This window comes from Cetorhinus maximus, chromosome 4 (assembly GCF_964194155.1).
Source record: "Cetorhinus maximus chromosome 4, sCetMax3.hap1.1, whole genome shotgun sequence".
In the NCBI taxonomy this organism is placed as follows: domain Eukaryota; kingdom Metazoa; phylum Chordata; class Chondrichthyes; order Lamniformes; family Cetorhinidae; genus Cetorhinus; species Cetorhinus maximus.
In genome coordinates this window covers 130,005,530-130,033,009 of record NC_135882.1, presented here as the reverse complement: position 1 = coordinate 130,033,009, position 27,480 = coordinate 130,005,530, and the positions used below count along the sequence as shown (strand labels likewise).

The 27,480-nt window shown below is 39.1% G+C and overlaps 1 protein-coding gene across 1 annotated transcript in view; it reads right to left on the bottom strand.

Moving 5' to 3' along the window:
- sdc2 (syndecan 2) overlaps positions 1–24,090 on the bottom strand; it is a 116,246-nt gene extending 92,156 nt beyond the window's left edge. The window contains exons 1-2 of the mRNA XM_078540820.1: positions 23,998–24,090; positions 23,597–23,895 (exon numbers count right to left, since the gene is read on the bottom strand). Of these exons, the coding sequence (XP_078396946.1) occupies positions 23,597–23,656 (60 nt within the window). The 5' untranslated portion in view covers positions 23,657–23,895; positions 23,998–24,090. The remainder of the gene's footprint in view (positions 1–23,596; positions 23,896–23,997) is intronic.
- Between the last annotated feature and the right edge of the window lie 3,390 nt (positions 24,091–27,480).

The following is a 27,480-nucleotide window of genomic DNA, read 5'->3' as shown; positions in this document are numbered from 1 at the left end:
CCACACAATAATTAGATTAACAAAATTATAGTACGAGGGAAAAAAGACAAATAAGCTTTTTCTAAGATTAGACCATCAAAAATTCTTGTGGAAATAAACTTACTCTGTTCTTCAATACCACTTTCCAAACAAAAACTAACTTCAGCTGATCAGTCAGTATTGGGACTGAAACAAAATTATCCCAGCTGTATTAATTTCAAAGGTTTGTGAAGTAATTTAATATTCTTACTTTTGAAATACTGTAGGATATCTGGTATTCAACTTGCTTCTGGAACCAGCTAACAGGAGACAGATGACAACAGAATGGTTTGCCACCAACTCTGCCCTTCCCCAGGGAACCATTGCTTCTACGGTCACTTTTCAGTCTTTGTAAAATTACTTATTTGGGAAGGGAGATTAAAAAAACAGAAGAGGAAGTAGAGAGAAAAAGAAAGAAAAAAAGGTGGACGTCACTTCACACACCTATCTCTCTGATGCACTCAGGACATAAACACAGGATTAAATTTTAGCTAAAATAGCCTACAATGAAATTAGAAGAACTTGTTTTGGACATAGAAAGCTCAATTTAACTTTTCTTTTTGGAGATCATTATTGCCCTTTATACAAAAATATTGTGAATAGGTCCTTGACTTAAATCAACACTAGACCACCACCCCCGCCTCTCGTGACCCCATGCCCCTCCCCACCTCTCTGCAAGGAATGTGGCTATGTGCGGCTTGAGTTAAACAATGTTTAGCACCTACTGGCAGAACCTCTGGCAGTTACTCATTTCTTTTTGTCCATTTTCTCTCTCAATCTCTGGAAACTGAAGACCCATCAGCTCTGTGGCTGGCTTGAAAGTCTGGCTGTAAAACCAAGATTCGAGGAACATTCATAAATTGTTTGAGCTTGGTCTTTGCACAGACCATTTATATCCATTCAGCTCCAACTCTATGAACTCCCTTTCCATTATTTTAGTCACCCCATCAGATTTTGCTACATTTGGATAAATTTTTATTTTCCTGAAATTTTCTTTACTCCCACCCTGCCCAATGTAAGAGTTCAGAAGCACCATGTGGCTGTTTCCTAGGCCTTTGTGCTGTAGCAGCCAATGAGAAACATGCTAAATATCACCGAGCATAATCTCTCCCCTTAGAATTAGGTGTAATTTCATGACCACTGTGTTAGAATTTATACGCACAGCATAGTTCCTGAGGTTAAAGAGTTTTCAACTTATTGGGATTCAATACTGACGCAAGTGGGTAGTTGATTTTTGAGGTGAATAGCCACCATCAGATAGATTGTAAATAGTATGCGCATTACCACACAGACTTGCTTGACACTGGTCCAGATCTTGAAGGCATCTGATTCAGGTATCCCACGCAAGACAGTTGCAGTCATATCATGAAGCAGTTTCAGGATTGTGAAGAAGTTTCTTAGAAATCCAAGTCTCTGGCACAATCCACAGCACCTCACAATTTACTGAGTCAAATGCTTTGGTCAGGTTGATCAATGCAATGAAGAGTTCCTAGTGGTGTTCTCAACATTTTTCTTGGACTTGTCTAGCAACAAAGACAGGCACCGCAAATCAACGCAAGTCCTAGTGTACAGAGTAGCTGTTGTCATCTAATTCCTGTACTTTAGTGAGACCTGGACTGTGCATCAGCAGCAAAGAGTGGAGAAATTCCAGCAGCAATGCCTCTGCCACATCCTCCGGATTCAACAGGAGAACCGTCAAACAAATGCTAATGTACTTCTTGAAGCCAGCTCCACAAGCATTCAGGCAAAACTTCTGCAAAATTAACTGTGCTGGACTGGACACTTGTGTCCGGATGGCTGAAAAGGGTTTCCCATGCCAGGTCCTGTTTTCTCAACACTCAAATGTTCCATGGGGTGACAAAGAAAATGGTTCAAAGAAAATTCTGAAGCTCTCCCTGAAGTGTGGCAGCATTGACATTAATGACTGGGTGGAGCTTGCTACCAACCATTCAAAATGGCAATAACCTGGCTATCAAGCAGCACCAAGCTTTGAGTCTTAATGATGAGGCAGTGGCAGCAGAGAAGAAAAGGAAGCAAATCCTGCACTCCAAGTCCCACTACCTCCTGGGACATCCTGCACCATGTGCTCAAAGATCTGTGCTGAAAATCTGTCTGTTCAGTTACATGAAGACCCATGGCAGAAACTCAGGACCCCGAGTAGGTATCATCCCCAAATTGAGGGACAGCGATTTCCTTCCTATTGATACCAATCAATATGTAAACACATATTTCAAAAACTGTGTCCCTTTTTGTGAAAGCATGATTTCTGGTGTCACAAACAACTGCAGAAAGGGATAATATGGTAAGCTCACCCAGGAATCCTTATTTTGTGCCAAGAATGCAAGTTCAGTGAAAAAAGGGTATATATATTTAAACAAAAACTTTTTTCTGCAACAAGTAACCTAGAATTTTTACTCTTCCCAATTCCTGTTAGCAGCCTTAGCCCTATTTTCTGGAGCTCTCCCTTAATGCTTCTGCCTCATTGTGTTTTCAAATCATTTCCTGAAAACCTACCTATTTGATCATGATTTTGGTCACCGCTCCCAAGTCCCTCTCTTCTGCCTTAGAATATAATATAATGCCAAGCAAAAGCAAGTCTAAAGTTTTATAGGTCAAGAAGTGTCTGTATGCACTTTTGTGATGTGATATGAACAGGTGACATTCAACCTAACCTGCCCTCTAACCCATTAACTAGGGTTGCCAACCCTCCAGGATTGGCCAAGAGTCTCCACGAATTGAAGATCAATCTTTAGGGCACAGCAGTGTGCAACCCTGGAGAAAAATAATTGGAACATTAAAGATTGATTTTTTGTCATTTTCTTTGAACATTTTGATCTACTAGATATAAAAATATTGAAAATTTGGGAGGGGGGGGGGGGTGCGGAGGGCAAGGGGGAGGTTGTTTGGATGACAGTTCAGCATCACCCAATTAGGTAACGGAATCTTTCCGCTTTCCAATTGGCATAGGGAGGCAACACGTCACAAGGATCCATGTGTTCGCCAACTAATGGCTGGAACACAGGGGCAAGTCATGTGACGAAACCTCCAGGAAAAGATTTAATCACAGTTGGTAACCCTAACCTCAACTCTAGGCTATCCTTTCCTGTTCCAAACTGCTGGTTTTCAAAACCCAAGATTGGTCTCACGTGACCACTACTTCATTAATTAGGTCATCTTCAGCCTCAGTGGTGTTTGGCACTGTGGGCCTTGATATCTCAACTTAGAAGAAACCCAAATCTTGAATATTAAAAGAAGGACACAGCAAGGAAGCATAGGAGATCAGTAACTCTGCTACAACACAACAGCACACCTAATTTTAAAAAGTACTTTATGCCTATAAGCTGCTTTGGGAGCTTCTAGGATCGTTAAAGGTGTTAGATAAATGTAAGCTCTTTATTTCTCAAGTTGAATAAATCCAACAGCAGGCATCTCTTTTCCCAAATGCTTCCCAAGCTTCCAAACTAGGCTGGAGTTTGAGACAGTGCAGTCACTCCATTTGCAGTCTACATGATTCAGCCAATACAGTCATATCTCAAGACAATAAAGCTCTCCACTTCATGAGAAAACCAGCAGGCTCTGTCTATTTCAGCAAAAATGGGCTTCCTGTTTGTTTTGGCACTAGTGCTCCTTGAGAGAAGCCCCTTGTGAACCTTCGACATCCAAATAGTCTTATTATTCAATGCACTTTTTGTAGCACAACGGAAAGCTGAAAAAGAAAGTAAGGCAAACTAATGCAAGGTCACTTGCACATCTGCAACCTATTTTCTGCAGCCACTGATCAACACTGACTAAGAATTGTGTGACTACATCAGTGCAATTTTCCCACAATTATAGTAGGCCACTTAAGACCAATTTTTAACAAAATTTTCCAATCCCAAAGATGTCACTAATTGAGTACAGTTGAGGACTAAAAACATTTAAGGATTTCCAAGCATTTCCTTCTGTTGGATTGGGTGGGGGGGCATGGCAATGGACAAAGATTTACTTCAGTTAGGCAAGAGACTTCAGAGAATACATGTCACAGTTCAGCTGTGCCCTTTCCTCCATCCAAATACTTAAAAATCACCCAGCTAAATTAGTTTTCATAAGCAGAATTCTCTCTTATGAGCCGAAACCTGAAATCTGAGTTATACAAGAACTGACAAGCATAGATTATGTAGACGTTAGCTGCATTTACACTGCACCCAGTTCCAAATCCAGCCAGGTACTAAGTACTGTTTTTACTCTGCTCAGCTCTTGCCTGACGGAAATCTCCTTATCCTTTCTAGTAGACAACCTTGTTTACATATGAATGCATGAACATACGAGCTTTCTCATAAATGGTGAAAGATGTAAACGCTTAGAAAGTATGCAGGAATTCCTGTGCTCTACGTTAAAATCAGGCAACTCCAACACCATGCTAGATACTTCATATCAAAATAGGTTTGACATCTTGCAGAATTCCAAAGTCAAAGTGATCTGATCTGTAATTCCTTCCTCTAATAAGTCTCATTCCACATCTGGTCAGAATCAGTTTGAATCAGATTCAGGATTTACACTGAAAATTTACTGCTGTTACAATCAAAATTAATTCAAAAGAAACTGAACTTAGGGTATACATGATCACTTAGACACATCATCTAATTTGGATTGTGAACACAACTGGAAGGTGCAAGAACAATACCAACAAAAACTCAACCATGAGTGGCGTTCAGAAGATATTCCTTCTTTCCCTAAAAAAATAGTGGCGGACTTCTAGAATAGTTTTTACAGAAAAGTAGCAAATGGTACTTATTCACGCCTTTGGGGAAATAAACTCTCCTAAATTTGGGTAACTCAAGTTAAATTTCAAAAAATGAATCACGTACATAACGATGATGAAATATTCATGGAATATATAATTAAAATACTCATTTCCAATTAAATGGACCAAAAAACTGTAGGGAAGGAAATTTGCCCAAATTGCCAAAATGCATTCCCAGCATGTGAAGCTAAGCACTGGAGATAAAAATCATTCCCATTATGATTACTGAACTACTGAGGCTAATAGAATATTATAGATGGGAAACCATGGTCAAGGCCAATCAGATTATTTTGGGATTACACATCCGTTGACATCAAGGAACAATTATACACATTTTTCTCCTCAGGACAATAAATTGGTCGGATTATGATCTGCAGTAGGTCAGATACTTCGTTAGAATCATCGAATCATATTCAACTCAAAACATTCTCTCCACAGACACTGCCAGGCCTGCTGCGCTTTTCCAGCACTTGGTTTTTATTATTAGTTCAGGTGATAATTGGTCTGTGGAAAAGACAGGGATTGATGAGCCTTGCATCCTTTACTTTCAATATACCAGTCATCTTTACACCCCAAAACACATGACAATTTATTTAATTCCACAAACTGATAAATAATTGAAGAACTACAATTAATCAACTTATTTAGTAAGACCCAAACTGAACTGCAGATTCAGTCAAGATTTCCAGCAGCAAAAATATTTGAGGTTTACATGCATAATAAATAGTTCCGTGAGATAAAATGCTACACAAATTCATTAGTTGTGAATGGAGTTATCTTAAACCAAAATTAAGTTTAAGTTCAGGTGAGTGAGAAGCTATTCGAAGTAATTAAAAGCATGAGGCAGGTCAAAGATGGGTTGTTACAACCTGCATTCTTTAACATTTTCTTTGAAATACCAATTGTAGTGGTTACATTGCTGAACTAGAAATCCAGAGGGCTGGATAATAATGCAGAGAACATGCTCAAATTGCAACAGAGCAGTTGGAGAATTTTAACTCAGTTTAAAGAACACAATATAAAAAAGTCAGTAAAAGTGAATATGAAACTGAGATTGTCATAAAAATCCATCTAGTTCACTAATGTCCTTAGAAACATAAAAACTAAGAGGAATAGGCCTTTCAGCCCTTCAAACCTGCTCCACCTTTCAATATCATGGTTGATCCTTTATCTCAATGTCACATTCCTGCTTTCTCTCCATACCCCTTGACGCCCCTAATGTCCAAAAATTTATCAATTTCTTTCTTGAATATGTTCAGTGACCCGGCCTCCACAGCTTTCTGTGGTAGAGGATTCCACAGGTTGACCACCCTCAGTGAAGAAATCCTTCCTTATCTCAGTCCTAAATGGCCTGCCCCATATCCTGAGACTGTGGCCCCTGGTTCTAGACTTCCCCAACCACAGGAAACATCCTCCCTGGATCCATGCTGTCTAGCCCTGCTAGAATTTTATACATTTCAATCAGATACCCTCTCACTCTTCTAAACTCTATGAATACAGGCCCAGTCGAACCAATCTCCTCATATGACAGTCCTGCCCTCCCCAGTATCAGCTAAGTGAACCTTCGCTGCATTCTCTATGGAAAGTATATCCTTTCTTAGATAAGGAGACCAAAACTGCACACAATACTCCAGGTGTGGAATCACCAAGGTCCTGTATAACTGCAGTAAAACATCCTTGCTTCTGAACTCAAATCCTCTTGCAATGAAGGCTAACATACCACTTGCCTTCCTAATTGCTTGCTGCACCTGTATGTATACTTTCATTGACTGGTGTACAGGGACAGCCAGATCCCTCTGTACATCCACATTTCCCAATATATCACCATTTAAATAATACTCTACCTTTGTTTTTCACACCGCAGTTTATAACTTTCACATTTATCCACATTATACTGCATCTGCCATGTGTTTGCCCACACAACTTGTCTAAATCACCCTGAAGCCTCCTTGCATCCTCCCCACAGCCCCGCCCAGTTTTGTGTTGTCAGCAAACTTGGAAATATTGCATTTGGTTCCCTCATCCAAGTCATTTATATATATCATGAATAGCTATGGTCCAAGCACTGATCCCTGCGTTACACCACTAGTCACCGCCTGCCACCCAGAAAAAGGCATTTATTCCCACTCTCCGTTTCCTGACTGTCAACCAATTCTCAATCCATACTAGTATATTACGCCCAATCCCATGTGCTTTAATTTTGTCCACTAGCCTCTTATGTGGGACCTTATCAAAAGCCTTCTTGAAATCCAAATACACCACATCCACTGGTTCTCCCTTTTCTATTCTACTAGTTACATCCACAAAAAACTCCAGTAGATTAGTTAAGCATGATTTCCATTTCATAAACCCATGCTGACTTTGTCTAATCGCGTTAATGCTTTCCAAGTGTTCTGTTACCACATCTTTTGTAATAGGCTCTAGCATTTTCCCCACTACTGATGTTAGGTTAACTGGTCTGTAATTCTGTTTTTTTGCTCCCTCCTTTTTTAAATAATGGGGTTACATTTGCCACCCTCCAATCTGTAGGAACTGGTGCAGGGTCTATAGAAGTTTGGAAGATGACCACCAATGCATCTGATATTTCCAGGGCCACTTCCTGTAGTGCTTTGGAATGTAGATTATCAGGCCCTGGGGATTTTTCAGCCTTTAACCCCAATACTTTCTCTGGCACTTATTTAAAAAAAAGTGATACTGATTTTCTTCAATTCCTCCCTCTCACTAAACCCTTGGTTCCCTAACATTTCTGGGAAAATATTTGTGTCCTTTTTCATGAAGACAGAACCAAAAATTCTTCTGCCATTTCTTTGTTCCCCATTATAATTTTCCCCCATTTCTGGCTGTAAGGGACCTACATTTGTCTTCACTAATCTTTTTCTCTTCACATATTTATAGAAGCTTTTACAGTCAGTTTTTAATGTTCCTTGCAAGTTTACTTGCATACTTAATTTTTCCCCTCTTGATCAATCTTTTTGCTGAATTCCAAACTGCTCCCAATCCTCAGGCTTGCTGCTTTTCTGGAGGGGAGGAAACCTGCTGTTTTTACCTGGTCCGGCCAGTCTCACACCAAGCTGTTGATGAAGTGGCCTAGTGAGCCACTCAGTTGTAACAACTATTGCAGCGATTCAAGAAAAGTTACAGGTGCCAACGAAAGGCAATAAATGAATGCCTTGCCAGCAACATATACACCCAGAGAATAACACAACATAACTGAAGTTCATTTTAGCTGTGCTGTATTTATTAAAAACAATAAAATCATCTGGATTAATTACCCACTATCCTTTTATCGTTAGAAAAAATTTCTGCCTCACTTGATCTGGTTGCTGAGACAAAAAAAAAATAATGGATTCCTATAATATATTTTTAATATGACTTTCGATCGGCAGGGTAAGTGCTACTTTAAAAACTGGTTTCAGCAGTCGCACCTGTAAAGAAAGCTCATTACCTCTACTCTAAGGATGACCACTGCAGAAGATGTCAGACAATCTCAGTTAGAATTGCTGGTCTTCAATAGATACCATTTGTAATGAAGACCTCCAGAAACAAGTCAAAATTTGTTTTGAAGAAGAGCCATATGGACTCAAAACATTAACTATTTCTCTCTCCACAGATGCTGTAAGACCTGAGTTTTTCCAGCATTTTCTGTTTTTATTTCAAAATTTGTTTAATGTCTACTATGAAAAATTGATATGTTTGGATTAAGAGAGCAGAGAGATCATCAAATTCAATTACTTTGATAGCTGAACCATTAAAAGGAGATGTTGGCCCACAGGCAGTAATGCCTTTCCCCACAACATGCAATACCAGTTGTGCTCACAGATTGTGTGCAAATTTCATAGGTGTAGTTTTTAAATTCAAAAAAGGTGCCTTTTGCACAAAACTCTGAATCAGAATTCACATCATGCACATGCGTATTATGATAGCCAATGAAAAATTTCCATCCAAGAACCTGGTCACCTATCAAGCAATTCACAAAAAAGGCACATGAATCATTTAGTCTTATGGTATAAAACTCTATTATTGGTGTATCTTGCCACATATTAATTCCATCCGCAAATAAATTTACCAGATCTAACACAATGATGTTTTCAAACTTTCACAGGGAGGAAGAAGAATGTGGTGAGCACATTCCATGGTTTCCAGGAGCTGATGTTCTAATAAAAAGGATCATTGTTAGTCCTCAGCATACCATCTCAGACATATATTTACTGATGGAAGTTTTGGTTCATACAAGGCTCGGTCTGCTCACAGAAACTGCCTTCATAAGAGAGGCTGGGTAAAGACAAGTTTCCTTCCCTCAAGTATTAGGAGAAAGCCTGAACGGTAACAATCTCTGCATCTAAAGCGTAGTAACCTTATATGTACAGAAACGGGTTCAGATGGTTCAAAAACATCAAGTAAATACTTCAGGCCCCCCGAAGACTTGCTCAGAAGACCACACAAGGACACTTGCCATAAGTACAATAAATACAAATGCTTGCAAAAAAACAGAACCAAAAGCAAATTAATTTACTTCACAGTTAGTACTGGCACTCTAGCAATGCTGCTGTTGGGATTGCAATTTAGCTTCAGTGTCTACTTTAACCTAATTAGGACTTCTGCTACCCAAACTTCATCTCCTCTCTCCAAGGGTCCACCTTACTAGAATCTTACTTTGATCTTATGTCAAGGTTAGATCATAATCTCTTTTGATTGTTTTTGTGATTCATCCTAGTTTTGAGTAAAAAAGTTGTCCAGCTCTCTTTTGATAGCTCTCCAAACAAATATGGTATTCCTTTAACATCTTAACTTACAAACTCCATTCTTAGGTATATCGCTCTGGACAGAACGGTAATCAAAATGGGAAGTCTAATTCATGTCATTATTATTTTCTCGGGAGTGGAACATAAAGCCCAAACTTTACTAGTCAATTTTCTATTTGAGCTCCAACTCTGAAGTCACAGATGGAGCAAAAAACAAACCCTGAATTTAATGATATGCAGGGTCATCGAAAATGAAAATAGGAACCATTATTATGATCCTCAGCTGAGGTTACCATTGAACAAGCCTTACCCCAGGGTCGAACCCAGTTTGATAGATCCTAACCTTTATTTGTTTGTTTAGATTCATGGAGAAGGGCTACTAAACAGTCAGCTAATGAACTTCTAACAAAAGCATAAAACATTTAATAAACAAGAACTGTATTACAATACTCCACCCATAACTATGCCTTTACAGATAGACAGATTTGTGAGGATAGCTTTTGTAACTTATGTTACACTTTATTGTTCACAGTAAGTGCAGTTCATGTAAGTCAATTGACAACCTGTGGTCAGACACACCAAACTCTGAAACCAAGTGACAGATCCCACCCCAGACAAATGCTATGGCTCTCCCCTCAACTCTTCCCCCAGGCTCGACATACCATGAGCCAATCAGTCTCACTGAATTCCGTCTTTCACACAAGGTTTCCAATCTCCACTTTCCAAGAACTCGCTTTGCAATCTTCTCCCAAACCAACGCTTTCCAGCAAAGAGTTTTGAACACTCCTTCTGATGTTCCTCTCCCTGGGTCACCACATGCATTCAAGCTTCCTTCCATGCACTCACTCTCACCGATTCAGCTGTCAACAGTACACCACTGCTTCACTTGCCCATAGCAAAGAGTTACAGACCTCAAGTTGCCTCTGAACTTTCTGACTTCTCACAAGCTTTTATATTACTTTGACTCTGCTTCCTGCAGCTTGGAGTCTTTCTCTGCTCCTCACACTTCACTTAACAGAACCTTTTCCAGGTTCCTGTCCTTCCTTTAACTGAAAGGTCTGCTTGGGACTTTCTCCAGTTCCACTTCCCTGGATTTTTGGGGACTTTCTTCCTTAGCTTGGGACTGGCTATCTGCCCCTTTTAGGTTGCTTCTGCCTGGCAGCTGTCTTCAAAACTGAATTCAAAAACTGCTGTTTCTAATTTCGTGTGTGTGTCTGTGGGAGGGACCTGCCTCTCTGAACCCCTGTTGCTAGGGAACAACCCAGTTCTTCTACTCGTGTTTTTGCTTAACTTCTTACACAGTCTTAAAACTCTCATTAGAAGTGCAGGCACCTTTTAAAGTGAAACTAAAACTCAACTTGACCAACACACAGATACAGAAATACAAATCAAACTTAAACATTAAAGCTAAAACTCATTCCTAACATCCACATATACCAATATAACTTAAGCTATTTCCTAACACCATTAAAAGCAGCCAAGGTTTAGAAGAAGTCAAATCTCTTAACTGCAATAAAAAAGAGAATGTCAGCTAAATAGAGCGATTCACTCACAAGCTAAAGTTGAAGATAACAGAACTTGCCAAGTAAAATCTTCATTACAGCAGAAATTAGAAGTCAGAAGTGATATTAGACCAGACAAGCACAGGAAAGGAAGAGGTTAAGTAGCAGCCAAACATGCATTTTATCCTTGATGTATATGGAAGAGCAAAGTCCCAAATATACAACTGGCAGGAATGGATTGAAAATAATTTAGCTTTGGTCAGGCAAAAACAATAAAGCCCACTCATTAAGCTCAAAAAACCTCAAGAACAACTCCCCCCATTGTGAACAGAATAACCAAAAAATGGTAGCTACGCTCGCCTGACAAGCAGTACCTCGTCACCCCATTCTCACTTAAGTGCATTGACACCATCAACTCTATCGCTGCTTGCTCACCTCTTCATCCTACTACTTTCTGTGCAACATCACAGGAGATCAAGTAGTGTTAATAAAAACCTTTATTAATCTTTGCTCATGAGGTCAAAAGTTTAAAATCTTCGTATGATCAATGCTGATCTTTCCTGAATTCTCTGATGTATGAATATTTTTATTTGAGGGTGGGACATCCAAATCAGTTCAATACATTCCACTTATAGTTTACTGAATCTAACCACATAAACCCAAACCAAAATGTACAAAACACTGATCCATGTGACCAAATTAACTAAATGGTCAGATCCTGGAGTAGTATTTATTGCATGGTAATTTACTACTTCAAACACAGCACAATGGGAGGATCCACATGAACTTCTATAACCTTGCTGCTTAATAGGTAATCAAAGAACTCCAGTTTTTCTTCATAAATATATCTTCCACAAAAAGTAATAAGGCTGTCCCATATTTCGTGACCGACTTAATTAGATTCAGGTCTCTTTCTACATCAACTCTTACTACTCATCTAATCCTAGATATTAAGTGGAGATATAGCTTAATGGAAGACACCTGACCAAAATATTTTGATTTCCAAAGCCTCTATTCGATCAGAGTCATATTTATACAAGCTTATGTTTAGCAATACAGTCTTGGAAACTCAACGAAATGGCTGCTACTCTTACTGAATGGTATCTGTCAGAGCACAATTTTTGTTTAGTTTCATATCCCATGCAACTTTCCCAGTGGAGTTGGGGGGGCAAAGAAGAAAATAGCAATGCTCAGGTGGGGCACAGATGATGATGCAAATGAAATCAAAGTTGATGCTCTTCTGGCTTTCCCTCCAAGAATAAGCATTTCCAAACTCACTGGTGCCTTCCCAGAGGGTTCCCAATTAAATCAGGAAGACATGCGAATGAGGAGCAGGAGTCAGTCACTCAGCCACTCAAGCCTGCTCTGCCATTCAATAAGATCATGGCTGATCTGATCCACATTCCCACCTACAACCTTTCAACTCCCTTGCTGACCAAGAATCTAACTCTGCCTTAAAAATATTCAAAGGCCCTGGTTCCACTGCCTTTTGAGGAGGAGAATTCCAAAGGCTCACAACCCTCAGGAAAAAATTTTGCCTCATCCCTGTCTTAAACCCTTATTTTTAAAAAGTTACCCTTAGTTCTACATTTGCCCAATTCTGGATTCTTCCACATTGACCCTGTCAAGGCCCCTCAGGATCTTGTATGTTTCAATCAAGTTGCCTCTTACTCTTCTAAAGTCCAGCAGATACAAGCCTAGCCTGTCCAACCTTTCCTCATAAGAACTAATACCATTCTAGGTATTAGTTTAGTAAACTTTCTCTGAACTGCTTCCAATGCATTTACATCCTTCCATAAATGAGACCAATACTGTACATAGTACTCCAGATGTGGTCTCACCAGTGCCCTGTACAACTGAAGCATAAACTCTTTACTTTTGTATTCAATTTCCCTTGTAATAAACAACATTATTAGCTTTCCTAATTACTTGCTGTACATGCATACTAGCCTTTTGCAATTCATGCACTGGAACACCCAGATTGCTCTGCATCCCAGAGCTCAGTAATCTCATTTAGATAATACGCTTTTCTATTGCTCCTGTCAAGATGGGCAATTTCACATTTTCCAACATCATACTTCATTTGCCAGATTTTTGCCCACTCACTTAACCTATTGATATCCCTTTGTAGCCTCATGTCCTCTTCACAACTTACTTTCTTACCCATCTTTGTCGTCAGCAAATTTAGCAATCGTATCTTTGATCCCTTCATCCAAGTCATTTATGTGAATTATAAAATGTTGAGGGCCCAGCGTCAATCCCTACGGCACACCACTCGTTATATCTTGCCAACCAGAAAATGACCCATTTATGCTTGTTTCCTGTTAGCTAGCCAATCTTCTATCCATGCCAATACGTTACCCCCTACACCATTTCTTGAATGTTACTCATACCCTGTATAGTGAAGACCAATGCAAGATACTTGTTCAGTTCATCTGCCATCTCCTTATTTTCCATTATTAATTCCCAGACTCACTTTCTTTTGGACTAATGCTCACATCGTTAACTCTTTTCTTTCTAAATTTCTATAGAAACTCTTACAATGCCTTTATATTTTCAGCTAGCTTTCTCTCGTACTCTAATTTTTCCCTCCTTATTAATCTTTGTCGTTCTTTGCTTTATTTAATATTCTGTCCAATCTTCTGATCTGCCACCCATCCTTGCGCAATTATATGTTTTTAAGTTTGATACCATCCTTAACTTTTTTAGTTAACCACAGATAGTGGATACTCTCCTTTGATTCCACTCCCCACCCCCTCCCCCCATGCTGGAACATATCTATTCTGTATATTCTGAAATGTCCCCTTAATTGTCTGCCACTGCTTCTCTAGTGACCTATCCCTTAACCTAATTTGCCAGTTCACTTTAGCTAGTTCGAATTTCATGCCCCCACTATTGCCATTATTTAAATTCAAAATACTAGTCTTGGACTCACTCCTCTCTCCCTCAAACTGAATGCAAAATTCAATCATATTATGATCACTGCTACCTAGGGATACCTTCACTATGGAGGTCATTAATTAATCCTATCTCATTGCACAACATCAGGTCTAGTGTAGCCTGCTCTCTGGTTGGCGCCAGAACATGCTGCCATAAGAAACTCTCTCTCAAAAACATTCTATGAATTCTTCATTGAGGCTACCTTTGCTCATCTGATTTCTCCAGTCATTATGTAGATTAATCATGGGGGATTTTATCACCGAATCTTTCTGACAAGCTCCATTATTTTTCTTTCTACCTCGTCCTATGTGGTTACTGTTAGGGGGGCCTGTACACCACTCCCACAAGTGACTTCTTGCCTCTTTAATTTCTCATCTCTACCCAAACCGCTTCTACATCCTTGTTTCCTGAACTTGGTTCATCCCTCTCTATTGTGCTAATACCGTATTAATTAACAGAGCCACCCCTCCACCTTTTCCTTGCTTCCTGTCCTAAATGTAATGTATCCTTCAATGTTCAAGTCCCAATCAAGGCCATGTTCAAACTGAAGTTCTGCTATAACTGGACAAAGACTTTAAAAGAGGCTGAAGCTATGTCTGCCTGTGACCCTGAACAAAAAGGAATTTTCTGGCAATATCTGAGAAGATGACACCTCGTTATCAATGAGGAGACACTAATGACCCTTGTGGCTGCAGAGATCAAATTCAAAGGGAATTATCCAAAGGCCATGTACATTTCCTAAACCAGGCCTGGCCAATGGAGACTACCAGCATGCTAGATTAAAAGGACTCTGCAACCTTTGAAATTACAAATGACTGAGACACTAACAATCTCAAGAGTCCAGATAAAGGAATATACAACCTTTGTCAAAGCCAAAGTGGACAGGTGTGAGTCATCATGTGGCCATCCTCCCATTAACCCTCCCCACCCCCCGCCCCCCAAAAAGCTGGGAGAACCAGTTACGCTGTCTTGCTGTACTGCCAATCAATCTATCATTTTCCATCTAGCAAGCAGTTCAGAAAAAGGGCTCTCCCCAGGTTTGAATATCTGTGCTTTTAAATTAAATTAAACGCCCCCCCCTGTCCATATCAGGTTCAATACTTTATACACACCCATAAATAAAAAAAGTTAGATTTACCAATTATTAATTGATCATTTATCCATGTATAAAAATGTTAGTTGGAATTAGTTGCTCAGTCAAGTGAGTAATAGTTTAAATATGGAGAGCCAATTGAAAACAAGTATTTTAGCTCCAGGTAAGCACTGCAGGAATTGTTCCTGGAAGCATGATCAGCCCAGCATTTTCCCTCAGCCCAACATTTTCCCTCAAGCCATAAGGTGAGTTGAGTTGATGATGCCAGTATTAGTTCTATCCAGAATGGCTCTGTTAATGAAGGAGGCAGTGCCAAAGCACGGAGGAACTGAACAATAGCAAGGCTTGGACTGACAGGTGAGAGGTAACATTTGCAACACAATTGCCAGGAATGATCAGGTTGCACAAGGAATAGCCAGCCAGCAGTCTACACTCAACACCACCCCCCTCCCTGACTTTTAACAGCATGATTATCAATATCTTGCATGTAACTGATTGGAACTTAAAACTGAATTATTCATAACAGCATGGTTACGTGAAGAGGGCATGGACGGGGTACACTGCTACTACAAATGGCCCACATTCTGTCCCCTCAAAGCTCCTTTACCATCTACAAAGTTGTGGTTGCACCCATTTACCAGGTTGGGTGCAACCACAACAACATGCAAGTAGCTCAGTATCACTTAGGAAGAAACAGTTTGCTTGAATGGCACAGTACATGAACAGGGTCAATACTCACCCCTTCCATTACTGTGGCCACAGGGTACAAAGTGCATTTTCAGCAACTCAAGTTATTTTGACAGCACTGTTCAACTGTCACCACTCTCACCAAGGTGCAGCAACGTCATTAGAACAGCATCCCCTTCAGTCTTGGACGCATGTTGCCATTCCTTCAGTTGCTGGGCCAACACCCTGGAATTTCCTAACAAATGTTTTTAGGATAAAGGTTGCAGTGGTTTAAGGAAAAAGCCCACCAGCATTTTCTCAGAATGACTACAAATGGGAAATAAATGCAACCTTGCCTACATCCTAAAAACAAAATAAAGTTTTCTCCGCCTCCGACTTCCTATGTTTTACTTGCAGATCTTCCTGCACTTAAATTCAAAATTAATTTAAGTTGGCAATCTGAATCTGCAGCAAAATTAGTTTCCACTCGAGTTACCTAACTTCTGTAAGAAAAAAGTCAATTGTGTCTGTAACACTTATGTATTGTTATTTCACATTGGTGAAACATGTTGCAAATTACAGCAAAGATTTCAAATTTCTCAAATCCTAAAAGGCATAGAAGCAAAACTAGTTAAATAAAAAAACACAGCACTGGGAAATTAACATAATTGCATGTAAATTTATCCACTGAAAAACAAGCAGTCCAGCGGTCTGTCATTTCATATGTCACAGATGCTCTGGGTCAGTTGCTTCATTTATTAAATTATATATTTTGTCATCAAGGTATTCCAGAAAATTCAAATTCTTCCTTTCATATTGTCTCAGATCTACAGATAGGCTTTGTTCCACTTGTTGCAAATATCTAGGTTATGGTTAACGTGTTTTAAGAATATAACTTTTAGCTTTAGGAATTAAAGTTTAACTGAAGGGAACTGGCATCTGCAATCCTTGAAGTAAGGGCAGTCCAGAGAGATGTTTTTGTTTTGGGAGTTCACGCTAAATTAGTTTAAAAGCATTATGTAAACATTAAAGGGTTGTAATATACATTTTTCTTCAGATCAAAGAAGGAATTTTAAATGAGGTATATTTAACCTAAAGATCTCTTCAAGATCATCCCAGAACATGCCATGCCATCATGGAGATGGGTGGAGTTTAGAGAGGTTTTCCGAGTGCTTGCTGAGAGCGTAATTAGTTGTAGCTTGGATTGTGTGCGGTACAGTTCACTGAGAGAAGACAGCCAAAGTCAATGACAGTTAGTTAGGCCTGCACTGTAAGCAGAGAAAAAGCTAACCTCATCATTCACCTCATGAATTGCAGGTCGCGTTTAACCTCATGAATTGCAGGTCGAGTTTAACCTCAGTTTGGATTTCATGAGGGAAATTAAGCTGGAAGATTGCCCAGTTTGAAGCTAGTAGAAAAATATGTAGTTATCTTCACAAACTTTTGTGGCAAAAGAAAGTAACTAGCAGATTAACTTAGAAGGCAACCAGAACAAGGGACTGAGGCATCCACAGGCAAGAGGCAGTAAACAGAGTCTCACTTCAGAATAGCTGGATCAGAGGAGAATTGAAGTAAATTCCAGAAGGCTATGGCATAGTTTGGTTGATCTCAACAGAAGTAGATAACTCAAAAGAATTCTTGTGGAAGGTGGTAAAACTGAGTGCATAACATACACAGTTAAAAAGCACACTGTCTAATAATGCTTGCTTTGTTTAAATCTTATATACAATAAAGTTATTGTTTAAAAACATGAAATCTTGTGTAGTTCTGTTAGAGAAATCTGAGCACCTCATTTTAACTAAGTGTCAACGATCTCCAATAGGATCATAACACACCATTGAGTGCTTAAAGCTGGGTGAAAAATTATTGGTCAATAGAACTTACTTAAACTTAACCAGAGATTGACATCCAAGGATATTAGAAGCATCTAAGGAAGAGAGTGGTGGCTGAGACTGTACCCGTTTAACATTCCATGAGACAGAAATTTGTTTGAGAGTCAAAGGGTGGAAAATTTGACACAAAAAAAAAGTAACCTTAAAGTTATACACAAGTTGGTCTTACTTCAATAGTTACTAAACTACCAGATGACACAGCTAAGCAATTGGAGAACCACAGGTTATTGTGAGCTGGTCAACCTGACCAACTTTACATAACATTTTTAAATAACACAGAGGATACCAGTAAGTGGTGTTCCAAAGAGTATATGTTAAGGCCACTCTTTTACACACACACTGAATGAACTGTACTGACATTTACTAAGGTAAATTATGATGGGGGCAAGAGTGTAAAAGCCTGCAGGACAGGCAGATGTGTGGCATGGGGAGTTTAAAAAAGGACAGACATAAAGTAATACATTTTTGGAAGCAAGAATTATGTAATGTTTGTTTCTTGAAAAAAAATTTAAACTGTAGGTATAGCAAGTAGAGAAGTCCCAAAAAAAAAAGCAAAGAGAATGCTAGTGTCCAATGACATACAATAGAATATCAAAAAGATAATGTTGAACTTACACGGAACCTTAGTTGGGCTGCAGCTGGGAACATTATGTATCGCCTTGAGCACAATATGTAACAGCTGCAGGCCATTCAGCCCCTTGAGCCTTTTGTGCCATTCAATTAGATTACGGCTGATCTGTACCTCAATGATATTGTTCCTTATCCCTGGACACCCGTACCCAACTGAAAAGACTATTGATTTCAGTCTTAAAATTCAATTGATCCAGCATCCACAGCCCTTCAATGAAGCAAGATCTAAATTTCCATCAACCAGTGTGTGAAAATGTGCTTCTTAATTTCATTCATAAATGACCCAACTCTAATTTCAAAATTATGCCCTCGTTTTGGATTTCCCTACGAAAGGAAACCATTTCTCTATTATATACCCTATCAAACCCCTTCATAATTTTAAACGCTTTGATCATAATCATTCTTTCTAAACTTAAGCCAAGGTTATATAGCCTGTCCTCATAATTTAACCCTTTAAACCATGGTATGCACTCTACACCTTCCAAAGCCAATATATGATTCCTTAGGTTTGGTGCTCAAAACTGAACACAGTATTCCAATGGGGTCTGACCAAGACTCTGCTCAATTGAAGCAGCACTCTTATCACCTCAGAATTCCAACCCCTTTGAGATAAAGGCCAGCATTCCATTAGCCTTCTTGATTACTTTATGTGCCTGTGCAATACCTTCATAGTAAAAGCAATGGAAAAGGGTTGTTTATTTATTCACTGCAATGTTATCCAGTATTAATTAGAAAACAGATTCACTGGAATTGCTATAGTTGAGGGGTAAAACCAAGAGGTCTCATTTCTGGACAAGATGATAATGAGCATGTATAAATGTAAGATCCTTACTAAAAGAGCTAGAAAGGATAGAAAGCCCCTTTACAAAGCAAGGGTCAGAATGTGAAATGCTCTGCTACAATCTCCTGAAGCAGAGTTCATAAAAAAAATATAAAAAGTGAATTAGACAAGTTGTAGACAGAACATGTATTTCCATTGGCATGAAAAATCGATAAATTAGCATAAATTTACGAGAATGAAGGGAGAAGTTAGGAGAGTTTAATTATGTAGAAGTTTGTTAGAACAGAAACAGAATATATAAAGTTTTTTTTTAAAAAAGGGTCTAAATGGATAGACTTTTCCAAAAAACCAAGACATGAAAGTCTAAATGATTTCCTCGTGTTATAAAATTTAATGATTCTGGTTGCTTGAAAAGAGGGGAAGGATTGGCTGACATCCAGGTAGATGCAGACTGGATGAGTTCTATACTGTAACATGCCACAATTCCTGTTCGTTCATCAACACTGCTGGTGTCCTGCATGAAAGTCAGCCGTGGCTCAGTTGGTAACACCCTCACCCAAGTCACATGGTTCTGGGTTCAAGTTTGTTGAGCACAAAAAACAAGGCTGCCAATCCAGTGCAAGTGCCAAGGGATTACTGCACTCTGAGGTGCCATTTTTCACCTGCCTGTTTGTGGGAATGTAAAAGAAACTACAAAACTATTTTGAAGAAGAGCAGGGGAGTTATCAGTGATGTCCTGGCCAATATTTATCCCTCATTCAACATCACAGGTTGTCTGATTATCACATTGCTATCTGTGGGAGCTTGCTATGCTTGTACTGGTTGCACGTTTCCTATATTACAACAGAGACCACACTTCAAAAGTACTTCATGGGCTGTAAAGCACTGAGATCTCCAGTGATGGTGAAAATCATTATATAAATACTAGTCTATTTTCCCTTTTATTATGGATCCTCATCCCCTTAGTTTTATTGAAAAAGTAAAATTAAGATATGGGCAGGTCATGTGGGGAAGAAAAACACCAAAAATAAAGCAGAAAAATGGCAGGGAAGGAAAGAAATAGGAAAATAGAAGTTTTAAAAGCTACATGTACAATAGCAATACTCCAAACAAGCATGAACACAGCAGATTTAATCTAACTGTTTAAAAAGAATGCACATTCCTTAATCTTCACCCCTTGGGTAAATTTATGAAATCCTCCAATAAGTTAATTAAAACAAGTGTGTCTTGTGAGAATTCACTTCATTAGCTTCAAACATTTGCCATCAAGATACTTCTAATTTACACTTTTTGCCACCACCCCCAAAGTAAACAAATGATCATCATTCAAACCAAAAAACTTGCAGCATTTGTTGTAAGCAGACAGGCATCTGACAGACAAACCAACACCACGTTGAAAGACTCTTCAAATCAAGCTGTTGATGAATCGAGACCCACTGTAAAGTTTCTACATGCCTAAGGCCAAGTGCATGCATTCTCCCTTGAGAGACATCCCTCAAACCCAAGTCTGGAAAGTCTAAATGCAGATTGGCAAGTTAAGCCTTTGGGATATAGTACTGCTGAGTTAATCATCTAAAACTGCTCAACTTGGCTCGATGATTTGTACCATTTTTCCTTTTAAGCTTGGGACATCCAAGTAGGAAAATCCTGCTCCCTAGATTCCAGTGAATCAAACTGGTTGATCAGTGCCTTTGGTTAGAGAGGAGCTGCTTACTACAAGACTATGGAGTCTGCCACAAAGAGTTGACTTGACTCGATCAGCTATGCCACCTTGAAGCTGCCTAGGCCCCAAGGTGCTCACTTACCAACAGACACTAGTTGGCCAGACAACCAGCAAGTGTAGATTTGAGCCTTCAACATGTAGACATGAAGAGCTCTTAACAAGTGGCACATGTATCTGGGTTGCTCATGTGTCCACTGGCACTGTTCTCCTGATCCCACACACCACATCCGATCAAATGGTAGTTCCACAGTTCTCAATGCAGAGCTTCAACAACAATTGTTTGTCTTTTTGTAACCCAATGATAGTTGGCATAAAGACCTGGATATATGCCTGCTATTTTGATATCTGGTTTCCAGATAACGTATTCCAGCAGTTATCATCTCAAATCTCAGAATTTCCAAATCAACTATAGGTTGGACAGCTGTTTTCACCTTGATAGTCTAGATGGTCAACTCCAATGGCTGATACCAAGCTTACTCATCAACAGCTTAGTGTAGGTCTTCAAGGTAAGGGGTCTTGAATAAAGGGGCATGCCTGCTATGAGACAGCCTTTCCCCTTCCATGATGTAATTAAACAAATTGTGTTTCTCCTCCAGAAACTAAGTTGAATTATTGACTCAGCTGAAGTAATAACACCATATGTAAAATGTCCACCAAAGCCGTCACAGTAATAAAAACACACACAGGGCATGATGCAGGAAACTAGCCCCGACCAGCCTGTATAGCAGCAAGACATTTTATGCAATTCTATTAAAGATTCTGCCAAAAGATGCAGCAAAAACAGTGTTATATTAGAATTATGTAAGATAGGAGTGCTAACAGTACTCAATACATATTCTATCTGACGTGTAATTTGACACTGTCACTGGTTACTTACATTAATTAGAATTTCATTTACAGTTGTTTTTTGCTGTTTTATATCAAATCTACTGCAGTGCTCCACTGGGAATTATATTTACAAGTCAGAACATAGATATATTTACTTCATTTGAAGCAAAGAAGGCAAGCAAGTACAGCTTTAAACTATTTTTGTACTTCTACCTTGAGAATATTTATCTCAAAAATACCATGAAATGAGACAGTAAATTTCCTGGGGGTGGAAAGTTTAATTTAAATTTCTTGCTAAAGTAAAGAAATTAAGACAAATAGATGTTAAAGAAAATAGCTATTTGCAAACATGGGTTAGATTTCATACTGTACTCCATTAATTTCTAGAATATTTTACAGGAATTTTGTTGCAAGTAAAAGTCATAAGTTTTAAAAATCCGTCATGTAGCTTTGAGATGAAAAATTACTAGGGATACAAACATTTTAGTTACAGGGAGTGGCAAAATAGCTCATGGGTCCAAATAGCCTACTCTTGCTCATATTTCTTAAGTTTTATAAAAGATTTTTAAAGAAATACTCCATATTTTCTCTAGTAGGTTATATAAAACTGGATGGATAATAATGCTGCAATAGATAGGCACAGTTATTATTCTTAGGTTACAGATAAAAAAAATTAATGGAAGTCAATTGTGTGTAATGAGCAAATTGGGATGATTTATATAAAAAGGTGCAATGAGTTTATTTCAAGATAATTTTGGAATTAAGTAGTTCCTGGAGCAGCCAGCTGCACAAATTACATGTAAGAGCCTGCAGACTGGCCGTTAGTTCACACGGTTTATTTTTTAGTAAACTACGAATAGTTTTCTTAATCACAGGGATCAAAAAAAAATTGTGCATGTACACAAACATCATTGAAAATATTTTATCTTCCCAGTGTAGCTGATACTCCTTCCAGAACAGAAATACTTTCAGGGCTTAAATTTCGATCTGCATTAATTGTATTTATTCCATTTACCTAACAGGCATTTTGGGGAATTCCTGTAATGTCAATTTTCCTTAAGTTCCTTATTTTACAAAAATAAAGCCAAACGCATAACTGCACAAATCCTACATCACGCAAAAAAAAAATTGACGCAACAACTAGATTGCAGTAAGTTAACATTTGTGGTGTTGTACATTCCAGTGATCCTGCATGTTATATAAAACTAGCCGCTAGAAAATCTCACACGCCATCTAAAGGGATTTGCATGTTATTCCAACAAAATATCCCACCTGCACTTTCACACGCACAGGAACTTTAATGCCTAACTTGTCCTTTTCCAGCTCTCCTTGCTTCCGGAGCTTATTATACGGCTCGTTCCTCTCAACAGGTTGGCTTGTGCCTTGATCCTTTCACACGGCAACGAGGGGGATTAATTTACTGCAATCTCCTTTCCACAGCCTCAGGCCAAACTACTTTTTGCCCTCCACTCTACCGGGGGGATTAAAGAATGTAACATTCCCGCATGAGTGAAGTGCATTTTTCCAGGGCGCTTTCTAAGACACGCCACAGTTATTAATCCCGATCCCTGTGTTTGGTTTCAATTCACCCAGCCTTGCTACAACCAATCGGAAACTCAGGGAGAAAGATTTACTAATCAATCCCTATACAATCTGAGAATAAAGTAGAAGTAAAGCACAACCCAGGCGCAGAAACTATATGGTTTAGCTGATGTTCAATTCGATAAATGTTTTTTTTTTACATACTAGATGAAGGTTTATTCTCTGCAAGTGACCACTCAAAACTTTTAAACCCAAGAATCGAAACACCTGAAAAGAAAAATCAAAAAAACAAGGCAAAATGCGTGGAAGCATCACAAGTTAGATGTGCTTCTGAACGAGGGAAAGCGTATCACAGGTTAGACTGATCGGATCCTGTAAATCTCCCACGCTTCACACTTGGGGGTTTACCTTGGAGCAAATGAGACTTAAACGGCTTTTAACACTGCACCGACTTACCAGCTCTCCGTTTGCCAGTGTGCAGAATGTTAGAGTCAGGAGGAGCCAGGAGTTCTCCATTCTCCCCCTGCTCCTGTTGCTGCTGTGCGGCTGGCGGGGCTGGCAGCCCGGGGGGCTCGCGCCTCTCGCTGGAATGTCCCGGGGATCACGCCGCGTTCTTTCGGCAAAGCCCGGCTTCCCGTGTCCGAGTCAGCAGCTTCCCACTCAGCAAAACTCCCCGCAAGCAAGCACTCTCCACCTCCAAAGAATATTCTTCCGCGGACTTTATCCTCACGCGCTTCTCTTCAAATTCTCTCTCCCTAATTGAATGCAATGCAGATTTCGAGCATATCATTAAAATAAAAACGCTTCAATGAATGCAAAAAAGAGCTCCCGTCTCAAGAGATTGTGGCGCTCCTTACCTAAACCTCCTGAAATAACCTCTACATTCGTCAGCTGCGCGATTAAAGTGGGGGAAAAAAAAACTCATTGAGTCAAGCAGACGCGTGCGCAGCTCTGCTTTGAGGGGGCAGCTTGATTTTGCTTCACATAGCCAATCGGGATAAAGCATTGCAGCGCCGCCCAGATAGCGGAGCATGGAGGTGAAAGCAGGTTTAAAGGGTTATCTAGTACATTGCACAAGATATGTGCAAAGTAGAGAGAGACATAAGATGATAGAATAAAATAGTGGGACATACTTCATCTAGGTAGGAGTGAAGCTGGTTTCGTTCAGGAGAGGCAAGAGCTTTTTGCTGAAGTTTCCCATCTTTCTGTTGTAAAGTCAATACTTTACCTGACTATTCGTTAATGAATGTTGTCTTATTAAATAGCCGCGTGCGCAATATGCTTTTTCTTCAGCGAAACTTCAGGTGAAGATCCCTTGCCTACAAAGAGAAACAAATCCAAATGTGTCATAACCCAGTGCAAAACCAAAGAAAACCCTGGGTTTGTGGATCTGGCAATCCAACTGCACTAAAACCAGTGAGGTGTTTCTTTCTACACATGATATCCATGAACAAGTCCCTATCACTGTCACTGTCCCTATTAGAAAAGCGGAGGCAATTTAAGTTTTGCTTATCCTTGAAAAAAATCGGGCACAGACTAATATTTTGATTTCTTGAAAGACTGCACTTCATGTTTGTACAGATTTTGAAATGTTTTCAAAGGACGCACGTCAAAAATAAACTTGACTTTGCAAAATAGTTATGTTTGGCCAACTGACTGCAACAAGTAGTGTGTACGCTGCCCTAAAGGTTTATTTTTAAAGTTTTCACATTTAGTCAAATTGCTTCTCGACTATAAATATTGTTCCTTTCCTCTTGCTAAGAATTGAATTTAAATTCAACAATAACAACTTCATAGAGCGCTGTCAAGGTAGCAAAACATCCCAAGGGGCTTCACAAGGAGTTACCAAACAAAATTTGACACTGAGCCAGATAAGGAGATATTAGGGCAGATGACTAAAAACTTGGTCAAAGAGGTCGCTTTTAAGTAGCACCATGAAGGAGGGAAGGGAGTCAGAGAGGTTTAGGAAGGCAATTGCAGAGTTTAAAGCCTCGGCAGCCAATGATTTCTTGAAAGACTGCACTTCATGTTTGTACAGATTTATTTTATTTTTAAAGTTTTCACATTTAGTCAAATTGCTTCTCGACTATAAATATTGTTCCTTTCCTCTTGCTAAGAATTGAATTTAAATTCAACAATAACAACTTCATAGAGCGCTGTCAAGGTAGCAAAACATCCCAAGGGGCTTCACAAGGAGTTACCAAACAAAATTTGACACTGAGCCAGATAAGGAGATATTAGGGCAGATGACTAAAAACTTGGTCAAAGAGGTCGCTTTTAAGTAGCACCATGAAGGAGGGAAGGGAGTCAGAGAGGTTTAGGAAGGCAATTGCAGAGTTTAAAGCCTCGGCAGCCAATGATTTCTTGAAAGACTGCACTTCATGTTTGTACAGATTTTGAAATGTCTGCAAAAGACGCACGTCAAAAATAAGCTTAACGTTTTTAAATTGGGGATGCACAAGAGTCTATATTCATAAACTGAGGCTATAAGAATAGAAGTAGCATTTTTGCTACTATCAGTTCTGATGAAAAGTCATCAGTCTGAAACATTAACTCTGTTTCCCTCTCCACAGACGCTGCCAGACCTGAGTATTTCCAGCATTTTATGTTTTTCTTTCAGATTCCCAGCATCCACAGTATTGTGTTCTTGCGGTGAAGAATCATTTTTGTTAGTTTTATTAAAATCCTAACTGAAATCACTTTAGACCTCTGGGAATGTGCTGAAGGTCATAATATAACGTGTACCAGTTTATGTACTAGTTTTTATATCATGCACACATCACACAATTCAGCAACATTGTGTAAATCAAAATTGCATCTCTTAATGCAGTGGCATTGCTTAATTAGTGTTCTAGCCATGGTAGTAATGCGCAACACTGGCCCAAAGCACATGTTCTTCTAGGGGATCTCTCTTCAAATACTAATTAGCGCTCCTTAGCTTAGAAAATCAGATAAGGGAAAAGTTGGGGTCAGTTATAGTAAAATGGTTTACTTTGGAATCTGGCTAATCCTGACAGTGAACAAGGAAACAAATGGAAAATATTGCACTCTCCAACATTGATATGCCTCACCTTTCTAAACAAAAAAGACCTAAAATGTAAGTGAAAAAATCCAGACAAGAAAAATATGAGTAAACTGCTTTAATACATCATTTGCAGTTTTCTTAATAACTGTCATTCACTTTTGAAATAATAACTTAACACTCAGCAATGAAGCAGATTCAGCTTGTCAGATGGCAAACAGCATTAATGAAAAAAATTGGATCATGAACTGCCAAAGACCAAGCAATATAGATTATTTTCTGTATTTTCTTTTAAACAAACACTGTAACTATGATGGTGTATTCTGTGGTAGAATTGCTAATGTCCATCTACAATAAACTTTAAATTAAAATTGTGCAAAACGTCTGTTGCTTAGAGAAAGTAACAATGGAAATGATTGCAACTGCTCCTGGATTTTGACAGAGCTGCTGTGTTGGAGCTTTACTAACTGAGTTTGCACATTTCCAGCAGCCTTGACCACTTCTCTTGTGATGCATGGATGTGAATAGATGTGATGGTGTAACAGCTGAGGTCCTGATTTAAATATTAGTAAAGAGTACACTTTCCTAAACATTTTAAATTAAAACCATAAAATAAAGTTAGCAATTGACATCTTCTGTGGGAATGAAGGTAAGTTTCATGTGCCTTAAGTTGGTTACTCGGTTATCAGTGTGAACATTGACCTCATGAAATTCATTTGCAGAGTCAGACTCTGAAGAAATTGGATAAAGTGCTTCAATTGTGATGGAAAGGCTATGAGGCACCTGAACCCAAAAATGTAACCAGAATTAGGAAGTTGGCTAGGTTTTCTCACCTGCTCTTTAGCTGGCATGCTTAGTTAAAATTTTAATGTGACATGATCTATTTTAATTTATTCTGATTATGAAACTATGTGTACATTTAAACTTAATGGGCCTGATTTTGGTATCCCATAAAAGTCAGGAATATGTGCAGGAGTTGGCAAAATTGAGGCTGTGGGACCATAAATTCAAATTTTCCCCCAAAAGGAGCCCCACACACACTTGCCATAAGCGGGAAAAGGTTTGGGTTACGATTCCGCATTCACCGCCTGTAACATTGGGGTCATCATTGACAGGCCTAGGGGAAATTTATATTTACTGTTACATAGTATTTTTGTTGGTTCAGGCGGGTTTTGGAAGCCTTTGGAAAACCCACTAAGTAAGAAAGTTTGGAAACTTTTGGGGAAGCCTGGTGAAGAGTTGGGAACATTCCAACAGATAAGTGTTAAATGACAGAGGTGGGACCATTATGAATGCTTGGCTGAGTATCAAAGACTGT